This window comes from Podarcis gaigeae (assembly GCF_964106915.1).
Source record: "Podarcis gaigeae genome assembly, chromosome: 14".
In the NCBI taxonomy this organism is placed as follows: Eukaryota; Metazoa; Chordata; class Lepidosauria; order Squamata; family Lacertidae; genus Podarcis; species Podarcis gaigeae.
Window position 1 is genome coordinate 4,083,844 of NC_139690.1, and position 12,786 is coordinate 4,096,629.

Sequence of the window (12,786 nt, forward strand, 5' to 3'; positions counted from 1 at the left end):
AGGCAAACAAGTCCAGATGTTTTTGTGCTAAGCACATTTAAAGTTTGATTTTTTATTTTATTTTAAGGAACATTCTATAACTTTTTAATCAGCACTGTATGGCATTTGCAAGCATAGTAGGCCATTATGTGGCGACAAAACCTGCCAAATTAAGGAAAAACCTTTCCAGTTTGGAGTGTAGTGGATAAAAGAAAAGGATCTTAAGTGTTCTGGGGGGCATTGGTCTAAAAATTGCAGAAATGAGAGGCTGAAACTTACAAAAATGAAGTGCAAAGCTAATTTGATATAAGTGGGTGTAGGCAGAAATACTCGAACGTCCAGCATTTCCCAAGTAGGCCCCACTAGCAGAACCAACCCTTCCTTAAAGCACCATGAGGAGTAAAATCGTTCCTTCCATGGTAAAATCATTGCCTCTGCACTGTTGTCACTTTCCTGTAACATGGAAGTAACTTTCACTATCATGGGGATTGTTTCTAATCAGTAATTAAAAGGTTTTCAGTACCAGACCTTACAGAACTGACTGCTGGAAGCAGCCAATTATATTTCTATTCTGCTCCTTCCAACAGTTACCTAAGTATTGGATTTGATGATAAACAAGTGCAGCTTGATGCAGTAGATGACATTCTTTCTTGTGGAGTATAAAGTGATTCTTAAACAAATCTAATAAAATCAAATTAAACTTTTTAATGCAAAAAGTAGTGGATCCCGCTGCTGCCTACCAAATACAGTGAATCAAAACTATCTGTACCCTCTATAGTCACTACCACAAGTTATGTTTTAAATTTAGTGTGAAGGAAATCTTAGATACAGCTTGGTTTATGAACAGCTTGGATTAAGAATGCTGCAAACCCAGAAGGAGGTGTTTTGGTTTGTGAACTTTGCCTTAGAATAACAACATGTTTTGCTTCCTGTTGAGTGTGTTTCATTTGTAAATGGAGTCCCCCGCTGCTATGGGAAAGCATGCTTTGGTTTAAGAATGCCTTGGTTTAAGAACGGACTTCCGGAACGGATTAAGTTTGTAAACCAGGGTACCACTGCACTTGGTGACTCAGGCAAAAGCTGAACATATAAGAAAGATTTATTATATAGAACAAAGTGAATAAAACAAAGGATGTATCAGAAGATAATGTTCTTTCAGGAAACAGTCAACCTATTAATAATGATACTGAATCTAATGGATGCTACAGGCTTCTAATCAAGCACAACGTCTTTTAAACCTCAGTTGCTTATGTTCAGTTATTACGCTTCAGTCAGATGTTACAGGTTTCTAGACTAGTTGGTAAATGCTTAGCTTATTTTGAGTTATTTCACTTCATTTCCTTAATTTTGTTCTGGCATAGGTGTTACAGCTGAATACTTTGCTTCTTAAATAAGATGGTGTCGGCTACCCAGCCTTTTAACAATCACACTCCCGAGGTACTTCAAATAATATAACAGACCCCCGGGGGCAACCACACCACTCTTCAGGGGTTTGGGAGTCTTCTCTTTCTAGACATCTCCCCTCCTGCCTGGAATGAGACCTAAGTAGACCTCACAGCTTCTACTTCTCCTGCTCAAGTTCAGCCCCCAAGTTAACTCCTGGCCTCATAAGACGCTAAATTCTGTTGTTCACACTAAGCTCAGAGACTCCTTTCTCTAGCTGTAGATATTTTCATCAGAGTGGATGTTTCTACTCAGAACCAACTCCCTCTCCTCACTCCAACTCTTCCTTAAACCATCCCACCCCCTCAAATGAAACCCTTTCTCTATCCATATCTAACTATCTCCCTCAGGAACGGCTCCTTTTATTCTATCTCCCAAGGTGCTGGCTCCATCCCCCCCCCCCCGTGGATAGATGTCTGTAGCCAATCAGAGAGAGGCTCCAGCCCGGGGGGTGGGCGGGTGGGCGGGATTCAGAGGGACTGCATCCCCAGACTCTGGTCTGGCTCTGCTGTCCGTCACACAGGACTAGAGAATGCTTTTAGATACTTAATGCCTTACCTGCAGAGAGTAGAACAAAAGCTGAAAATAATGCAATCTCATCTTCAGTAAGGTGCATAGAACATAAGCTCTTTCCAAATTCAAAAACAAAACTAATGAAATCTTCACACCCTGCCAAAGGGGGGAAAAAAACAAGCAGCAAATTACACAGGGCCTCTTTCAAAAAAATAAAACATTTTTTTTTTAAAAAAAAGAACAGCGATTATATGGAGAATAAATTGCCAGAGCATTTATTCACATTAGAGTGGACTGTTGGTTTTACCATGACAATATCTATGGGTCTGCTTTCCATCACCGTAATTCATACAATGAGGCAGCAACAGCATGTCCACGCTAAATCTCATGTCATCTACATGTGTTGGATGTGCAGTCTGATTTAAGTAGCCCCACAGTCATTACACAGCCCTGGGCCCTCTGAACATACAAATAAGAACATAAGAAGAGCCTGGTGTATGATGTCAATGGGCAGCATCCTGTTCTCACAGTGGCCACACAGATGCCTCAAGCAGGACCAGAACACATGAGCCCTCTCCCTCTCCCCCACTGCAGTTTCCAGCAACAGGTATTCAGAGGCATTACTGCCTCAGACTGTGGGATTGCTGCCTCTAGGCATGGAGTAATATTAAAACAGTTGAGCAGGACAGATGATAATCCTCTTACTTCTTTGCACACGGAGTACATGCATTTTAAAGTGGGTACAAGGCTTGTGTGTTCAAATTGACTAAAGTATCTGAATCAACGAGATGTCTTAATTATATGAAAATTAGCCATTTTCCAATTGTGTCTAATAAGCAGTTCCAATATTTCAAAGGCCAGCATAGTTTTGCACCAAAAGAGCACAGAAACTACTTTGTGTATTTCTTGGTCTTAAAACTCACAGAAGGGCTCCTCATAGTCTCCATTATTCTCCATAAAAAAAACACAACACTTGGTGTCGCAAGCAGGACTGAAATCTTGGTTAGTCAGCCCAATATGAAACTTCCAGAATTCATTAGTGAAAAAGAAAAAGAAAAAGTACCTTATGGCACTAAAGAGAATTAACGTAAGCAGTGCCTTCAGCTCCTTTCCCCATGTTCTACACTGTTCTATCCAAGTGTCATTGAATCTCAGTGTTAATTAGTTAATAATTCCAGGCAGTTCTTCACTGCTGTACTGTCAACATCCACTTGCTGTTACTTCCAGATATATTTAAGCCCATTATATAAATTTCCAAATGCTTCCCGGCATGAACACAGATTACAACAATAACAGGGCTTCACTTTGGGAATCTTTCAAATCTGATATTTTTTTCTATTAAGGAAACTATAAATAATTTTTGAATAATGGTAGAAAAATAATTGGAATTATCTCTTTGGAGGGCATAGCTCTTGGTATAATAATAATGCAGCAAACATTTATTGTGCTCTTATTTTGCAGCTTGCACAATAGAGTCCAGATGACATGTTTTCTAGAATGCCTAGTGAGCTTCCCACTTTGAACTCCAAAGTGTTGAGTAATAATTAACAAGCTGTAATCAAAAAGTATAAATGGGTCTAAGCTACCCTTAGTTTTTAATCTTTCGAAAGGACAAAAAGTACATTATTAAAAAATACAGAAGGTGTAACTTATTTAAATCACCAAAATATCCTTAATGAAAAATCTATTAAGTGATTTGCACACAATCCATTTATTATAGGAAATTAATTTAACCAAATAGTCATTTTAAAAAGTATGTTTTCTAATTAATTACTTCATTTCCTTACCTAATGACTTGAATACATCGGGGCTAGCATATTTGCCATCAAAGTACACTGTGTTGTTCTGGGAGTCAAAGGCACGGCACATTCTGATAAATACAACCTCTAAAGACCCTGTAACCAAAGAAGAAACAATTTTACAATTGAGACTAAGAAACACAGTGGTTCACAAACAACTGTTCTTATCCCATGTCTTTCTTAAATAAACAATAGATTGTACATCTCCTTAAAATATATTTCTAGCTCACAAATGAGGTTTATGTGCCCTCAGAAAACAGAAAATAAATTATATCTGTTAGGCCAATTTTATGACTTTGAATATACAAAGGTGGTAATAGAGGAATATGGCTCACACACTGAGCCAATTCAAAAATAACAATAAACCATAATTTAGCATTATAAGGATAAATTGCAGTGAGACTTGTGCTTGTGTATCTTCAAAAGATACACTCTTCCAGGGAAGAGTTTGGAAGCCTTTTGCTTCCAGTATAGATTTACCACAGCTTGTCATGTCATCCAAACAATAAATTGCGTCTAATTTTTACTGTGTTTTGTTGACACAAGCCAGCTTCAAAGCATAGTTTTAGAAGATGTCGTGTTTCAACAAACCATCCTTAAGTTTAATCACAGCTCTGGGCTTTGGTGTAATGCTAAACTGTGGCAAATCTAAAAGGGAAGCAGAGGCTTCCACTCTCGTGGCTGCACTAGAAAAGGAGTGGGGCGTGTATGACCTCAAGGCTTGTGTGTATGACCTCATGAGTGTAAAACATTACAGGGCCAGCATTAGGTAATGAAAGCTTTGAGAAAGCCCTTGTCCTGGCAGAAATATTTGAGTGGCTGACGCAAATAAACATTCATTCATTCATTCAAGCTCATGTTTGAACCTGGAATCTTTATTTTAAAAAGAAAATATGTCAGAAACAGAAAAACAGGAGGGGCACTGGAAACCCAAAAATAAGAGCCAAAGCCTCAAAATGATGTTTGTTCTAAGTACAAAATATGTTGGAAAATATGGAATTTCCAACCATTTCAACATATTGTCTTCAAGACAAAAAAAGTTCCACTTATTATGCAGTTTGTTCAGAGAAGTCACATTTTAAGGTCTCTCCCCCCACCCCCCGCTTTTTTTGCTTCAATTTTCTGCACAAACCAGGTTTCTTTTAGTTGTGTCCCTCTAGAAAACTGGGTTCTTGTTTCTGTTTAATGCCTGTGTTATCTTAAAAAAGATTTATTTATTTTTTAAAAAAATTATACTGTTAAGCGATTTACAAGAAATATCACAATTAACTATAAAAACTGATAAAACAATTTAGAACATTTACAAATAATTAAAATTAACAGTAAAAGAGATTAAAACAAAATAACATATATGTGTCTGAATAGTTTGGTCTTAAAAATGTTTTTAAACATGTGCCAAAAAGAGTACTTCAAAAGTGCCTGCCTAATGTCAACAACAACAACACTTTATCGGTATTAGTTCTCTTAGAGTGATTCTGAAATTAACTTTATTAATGAAGGAAATGTGAAGGCACATGGCTTACGTTCAAGCAACAGGCTATTCCTCTGACTTCTTCTACATTGCCCAACATTGGCCCATGATTGCCCAGGACTGAACTGTACAACTTGTTGGCAGAATGATTATGCAATGAACGAAGCATTAAACATGTTTAGGTGAGCCACAGTTTTGTGAAATACACTTTTTAAAATGGAATTACAATGTTAATAAAATGTGCACTTGACATTTATTTTAAAGGGTTCAATTTTGCCCCCCAACCAACATACCTGCTTTTAAAAGCACAATTTGATCATTTTGACACAGTTCCATAAAGCCATCAATGCGCTTGGCAAACTCCACCACGTATTGTATTGCTTCTGTTATTTTCACGGCACACAATTGCCACATTACCTCCCTTTGCTGTTAAAGACAAAAAAGAGTGCTATTTCCAGACTTGCTAAACCTTCTTAAGGGAATAAGTTTGGTTTTTTTAAAGCAAAGCATTAATCATTAATCTGTGCAACTGATTGCCTTGTGATTTGCCTTGTGATTGCCTTGTGATTTGCATGTCAGGCTGTGTTCCCATTTTGTATTTCAATTTGTGATACGTGTGGTATGGCAGTTCAAGGGGCTTATGGCAGTTTTATGCCTGCCTACAGTTTTTCTAATGCTATACTATACTATAGATATTAAAGGCGAGTGCTACAGAGAAATAATAACAATGACTAGTTTACATAAAATTTACAATTTATGTTTTAGTTTACAAATAGGCTCTAAGAATGACATTTTAATAGTAAAACTTATATTGGATGCTTGGGTAAAACTCTTGTTCATTTCAGTGAGAGTTCTGTGTAGAATTCTACAAAATGTAGAACATAGAAGCAAAATCCACACTCTGCTCAGCTTCTTATTTAAACATCAGAAGTTGTAAGTGGAATATGTTTTACAAGCATCCCTCCACTTACGTGCAATCAACTCATGTGCAACTGAGTATTTGCTTAGCACCAGGAACTAATTACCGGTATATAATTCAATTCCAACCCGGAAATGGCAGGAGATAATTGGAGAGTCTTCATGGCTTGCGAAGAGACCCTCCCCGAAGCCTGAATACACTGGAGGCACAGCAGGGCTTTGTTATGCTGCTCAGCCTCCCCGCCTAAGAGCTGATGTGCAGGGTGGTGCAGCAGCAGCCACATTCCCACACACCCTCCCGCCTCCTGCTGGCCCCTGTGCTTCAATTCTAGTTGTGAATATTTTTGGAATCAGTATGTTTGGTATGGATTGCAGAGAGGGCATTTAGAGTGTTTAGAGGGTGCTCCCCACTTCACACAATTTCACTTATGCACACGGGGCCCCTGAGTGTAACCGCCACATAAGTGGGGGGATGCCTGCATATTTATTACAACTCATGAATCATTAGCATATCTAATGTGTGCTTTGTGTTTTGAGATAAAATATTCCTTAATCCCATTGAACAATGTTTCTTTTACCAATAACTATCTGTTGTCTCTAAAATTACATTTTGGGAATGTGCTCTGGTGATATCTGATGCAAAATATTTTTTACTCCCCCATTTGAGGTGTAATAAATCTAAGGCATGACAGATCTTGTGACATTGCATTATTTATGCAAATATACAAAGCATTCAAAATTAGAAATAAACTCTACAGTGGTGCCCCGCAAGACGAATGCCTCGCAAAACGAAAAACATGCAAGACGAAAGTGTTTTTCAGTTTTTGCGTCGCTTCGCAAGACGAATTTCCCTATGAGCTTGCTTCGCAAGACGAAAACGTCTTGCGAGTTTGTTCGCTTTTTTCCTAAAGCCGCTTGAAGAGGCGCAGTTGCGACGGACCGTGCTTCGCAAGACGAAAAACATCGCAAGACGAAAAGACTCGCGGAACGAATTAATTTCGTCTTGTGAGGCACCACTGTATATGGGTTTGAACCTTCAACAGAACTTAAATAGCAATGCTAACCATATGACGTTTTACTGCTTTTCTCCTTCCAAATTTGTCAGCGTATTCTCTTCTTCTATCCTAATCATCTAACATTATTATATAGGCTTCCGAACCATTTGCCCAGTGCTCCAAAGTATAGCTTTAACAACACAGTAAACGAAGGCAAAGGACCAAACCACACAGGTGCATATTTGCTAAACACACACTCACCATGTTGGCCATAAAGTAGAATGGGGGAGTTTGCTTTGATCACTAAATGGAATGTGGGGTGGTAAGAAGAAGGAAAGTCCATTTAGTGATAAACTTAGACACCCCCCAGCCCCACTTTACAGTCAAGCCGGCAGCGAGAGGTTGGCAAACACGTTTACATCTGACATGGCCCAAGAGAATGTATTCCATCCATAAGAAGAATCACAACCCCTAGAGGCGAGCATGAGGAAACATAAATATACATATCAGACTGATAGCATTTTCTCTAGGGCAGCAAATCAATACTTTGTAAGCAAATTATTACGACAGTAAGTTTTCAACTTACTCAGGGGTTATGTTCTGGGGGTCACACCTAAAAGCCAAAACTGCATATAGTCAAAACACACTGGGTGCAATGCAGGGTCGCACTGCCGGTCTTCTCCCCCAAATGCCCACCCCCAACTTTCTGTACTTACTTCCCAAACATGTAAAGCTGAACGCACACAAGTTAAATGCCCGTAAGTTGTGGGCTTACTGCATTCATGACTGGACAAGTGATGAGGGTTTTTTTTAATAGAAAACATCTACCTCTGGAATGAAACCTTAGGGCTTAGTATAACAAGTATAGTGAATTAATCTTAATTTATTTAAAGATACAGAAAAGTAATAATTAATTTCCACTACAGTTTTGCATTTGGGCTCTAAATGATTAAAAACAACCTCTTTATACAACCCTTGAGTATTTTTCAGGCGAATACGTAACTAAGGGACATTTTTTTAAATGTCCTTCAGATGAGTAGTGAAGACAATTTTGTTTCATCGGGCATTTGACTTATTTTAATTATTCTCCTAATATTTTTGGTGTATTGTCTTTGAAAAATTGTTTTTAAGTCACCTTTCTGGGGGTGGGGAGGGTTAAGAATATAAGAGAAACCCTGCCAGGTCAAAGCTAGCTAGTCTGTCATTCTGTGTTCGCAGGGACCAAGCAGATCCCCATGGGAAGACCACCAAGATGACGTGGGACCAATAGCTCTTTCTTTAAACCCCTTTTGAAACTGTCCAGGCCATCACTATATCCTGTGGTAGCGAACTCCACAGTTTAACTATGCATTATGCAAATAAGTACTTCCTTCTGTCCTGAATCTCCCCATGTTGTTGCTGAAAGGAGGTGTATACACTTTGAAAATAAAACACACCTTCACTTATCCATGATTTAGCCAGAAATAGTTATAAAAATAATGCTAATTTCTGAAGTGCTTTCATATGCCTATGAAAGAGATGAAATAAATGCAGAATTGAAAAGTACCTTGAAGGTATAAAAAGTAAAGGGACCCCTGACCATTAGGTCCAGTCATGACCGACTCTGGGGTTGCGGCGCTCATCTTGCTTTACTGGCCGAGGGAGCCGGTGTACAACTTCTGGGTCATGTGGCCAGCAGAGCAGCGCACAGAAACACCGTTTACCTTCCCGCTGGAGCGGTACCTATTTATCTACTTGCACTTTGAGGTGCTTTTGAACTGCTAGGTTGGCAGGAGCAGGGACCAAGCAAGGGGAGCTCACCCCATCACGGGGATTCAAACCACCAACCTTCTGATCGGCAAGCCCAAGGCTCTGTGGTTTAACCCACAGCACCACCCGGGTCCCTCACCAGACCCTTTATTGAGGACAAAGGTGAACATAAAGCTTCAAACCAGCATAAGCATTCTGTGAGAACTTTTTGCCCACCTTCAGATACTTTGGGAGGTGGAACAACTTCAAAATCCACGCAGAGTTGAGGTTAAAGGACAGCAACATTGTGGAGATATTTGGGGAGTTGATGTTTGTGACCAGAAGGGGTACATTTACATGTAATGTCAAATCATGTTTGGGCATTATGTAAATGAGTGTGGAGGAGGCTCATGTATAGCAATTAGTAACTTCTGATTCTTGTCTGCCTGTTCAGATTAAATAAGGATTGGAAATTGCTAATGGCTGCATGAAAGAGGAGCTAGCTGCATGCGAGCCAGAGGCTTCTCCACACTTATTCACGTGATACCAAACTCTGGCACCTGAATAAACTCTTACAGCTTTAAACCAGCTCAGGTAATACTTTTGTGGACTATAGATGCTATCTCCATCCACCAAAAATTCTTCCTGGGAAACAGTTGGGAGTAACAAATTACTTGCCTGCCCTCCGCACTGCTTCCCATCATCACAGGGAGAACTGAAGTAGAGGCAGCTCCCTGTTTACACACGTTCAATATGTGTGCGATCGTATATAAGTACATCACGCCGAATCCAGAAGTGACCCAGAAATGTCATAAATGTCTGAAATGTCACTAAAAGGGCAGGGTGGGGCGGAACACGGTGTTTGCAGGCTTTTTCAACGAGGTTCAATTATAATCGATTTCACTGACGCACGTCATAATCCCACATAAACAGGAGGCTGCCTGTACTGAATCTGGAGATACTATGGTTATTCAAACATAGGATCTCCTTAGACCCTGAGAGATTCTAATGGTTTCGTAGTTTGTTTCTCCCAGTGATGAAGAAACAAACACAACAACTGTTATTGATCTCTTGCTGCGGTGGGTAGAGGAAGTGTAAAAGTAGGCCCTTTCTTTCAAGGAAGCCTAAACAGGACGCTGGTTATCCTGAGGCTCAAACAACATGTGGTGTTGCATGAATCTTTTAAGAACCCAAAAAACTAAACAGTAACTACTAGGGGGGGGGTATGTTGGAAATAGGCAGTACAACTCATTACACACACACACACACACACACACACACACACACACACACACACACGACAATCATTTAAAACTGATTCACAGATTGCACAAAATGCTGTAGTCCAAGAAGTGTTTCAGAATGGGCAATTAAAAAACCGCTGTGTGCTATTTTAGCATGTTTACCAAGATAAATACCTTGCTCTGGTAGTTCTCAATTTCTTCCTGTAGAAAGGTTTGCCATGTTATTTGCTGCAACTCCTCCCTCAAGTACTGGCAAGTTTCCATGTGTGATTTGGAAATGTTCTGTGCGAGATGTTCTAAAACAGAATGAGCAAGAAGTGGCATGCATTTTAAAAAAAGGCCATCCTCAACTTTCATTGTACATGTTCTGTCTAGCCAATCATTAAGTTATAGATGTTTTCCACACTAAATTTGTACAGTGTTGAAATGGGATTCTAACACCCATTTCCATTTATTTCCATTTTTTTAAATTATCACTGATTCTCACCCCTGTAGGGGAGTGGTTACTAGGTTTGATCTGGATTCTCAGGAGATTATATTGGCTAAGTCAGTCTCTCAGCCTCAACAAATATAGAATATAGAAAGCCGCCTTATTCAAGAGTCAGATGATTGGTTTGTCTAACCCAGCACTGGCAGTTCTGCCTTGTTCCAACTAAGTGTTCAGAATGGAATTTCCATGCTTTGTTTACTTGATGTTTTAAGGGCGTCCACATGATGCTATCATTCAATCATCATCCTGTATTTTCCCTATTTTTTTTCTGTTTTTTCTCAAACTGCAGAAAGTCTGTGTTTTTAAAAAGTGAACTGGAAGAAGCAGAAACTCCACAGGTAAAGATACTTTCTAGCACCACACTCCCACCTTTTTTATATGGGCATTTATATGGGCAATGAGTTTATGGGGAAATGAACAAATTAACCATAACATTTGCGGTGGATGACATTTTTTTAAACTTTTGTTTTTTAAAAAAATATTTTGGTTACCACTCAAAAGCTTCTCCATCTCTATTTTCTGAAAATGAAAGAAGTGTGTAGTGCTTTAGCACTTTCTCTTTCATAAAAAAGCTGGGAAATTGTTTAGAATTTTTTTTTTAAGGCTCATAAAATGGCACCCACCACACACAGTGGCGTAGCGTGGGGGGTGCAGGGGGGGCTGGCTGCACCGGCCGCAACATCTGGGGGTTAGGGTTAGGGGGTGCAAATCCACGGGTTAGGGGGCGCAAATCCACGGGTTAGGGGGCTCAAATTACTTGCCTTGCCCCGGGTGCTGACAACCCACGCTACGCCACTGACTACACAGGTTATAGTGAATGTATGCTGAGTTGCAGGTGACCCTTTTCACAGCCACAATATTCTCTCCACTTGAGTGGCCAGAACATAATCTGATGCACAATATTGCAAATAGTGTGGAAAGGCAGCTGCAATTCTGCTCATAGCTTACAATGGAAGAACAATGAATGGGTAGCACTTTGGGCCACTTGTCTAAAGCAGCCTCTCCAAGGTCTCAGTATCCCGCCCCCCCCCCCAGCACCAACTACTAGGAACTATTTTAACTTGAAATTCCAAGGCAAAATTTCCAGTTTTAGAAACTATGTGTTCTACTATAAGTTTTGAGTAATGGTCCCTGCTCAATTCAAAAGGTATGTGGTATTAACAGCACTTCACTCAAAGGGTTATTGTGATACTTTAAATATTTTTTCTGCTATTATCTCATTCAATTTTTCTTTGGAAGTCATTCTATGCAGCCGAAACACCAAAGAGTCTTGTGGCACCTTGAAGAGGTGGGTTCATGTATGATATGAAATGTAAAACATAGGTTTGAATTCTGATTTCTAACTGGAGTCAGCTATTTTTTTGCCTATATATATATATCCAGATGTCTGGGCCAATTAGCCAACCTGGTCAGGGATGATGAGAGTTGTTCATAACATGGAGCTGGGAAAGGCACTTTTATATCAACTGTTTCTGGGTAAATAAAAAAGCTTTTTGACACATTACTAAATATTTAATGAAATGAAGGCACAAACCTCTATAATTATCATTGCAACAAATCAATGTTTGTTTACTGAAGAAAGTCCTCACAGTTTTCTACACATGCTAGACATGAACAAGTGCACTTTTGAGGAAAGCACTCATTAATAAAGATCTGTGAACATACAGTGATCTATCATTTCTTGAAGATAAAATCCATCTGTGTAATATGGATGGATAGGAATTCACAGTGCTTTCAGTTTTAATAGACTGGGCTTTTAGTGATTTTCAAAAGTTTTTTCCTATATTTCAAAAATGACATGGAGGTATAGGCTAACGAAGAACATGTACTATATTTCCTTGAATGTAATGCACACCTTTTTTGGGCCAAATTACGTTGTGAAAATTAGGGTTGCGAAAATTAGGGTGCCCATTAGATTTGATGGCGTATTTACATTTGCCAGCAAATACTTTATGGTTTCAAGGTTTTGAAAATTGAGGTGCATATTAGATTTGCTGGGGCATTAGATTCACGTAAATAAGGTACTTCCATATAAGATCTCTCGTGCCTACTAACTGTTTCTTTTATTTTCATCCCAGAATATGTGAAATAAGATTTCATTTTAGTGTGGAATAGGAGAGTGCTACTGCTACCTTGATAGCAAAAAAGAAAAAGAAAAGCACAAAAGAGGGATGGGTTGGTAAACTCTCCACTGCTCGCCATGCAC

General features: G+C 39.2%; 1 protein-coding gene across 1 annotated transcript in view; it reads right to left on the bottom strand.

Moving 5' to 3' along the window:
• Positions 1 to 12,786, bottom strand: part of RORA (RAR related orphan receptor A) — a 359,488-nt gene that overhangs the window by 16,298 nt on the left and 330,404 nt on the right. The window contains exons 6-9 of the mRNA XM_083712718.1: positions 10,265 to 10,386; positions 5,499 to 5,631; positions 3,723 to 3,830; positions 1,981 to 2,091 (exon numbers count right to left, since the gene is read on the bottom strand). Of these exons, the coding sequence (XP_083568844.1) occupies positions 1,981 to 2,091; positions 3,723 to 3,830; positions 5,499 to 5,631; positions 10,265 to 10,386 (474 nt within the window). The remainder of the gene's footprint in view (positions 1 to 1,980; positions 2,092 to 3,722; positions 3,831 to 5,498; positions 5,632 to 10,264; positions 10,387 to 12,786) is intronic.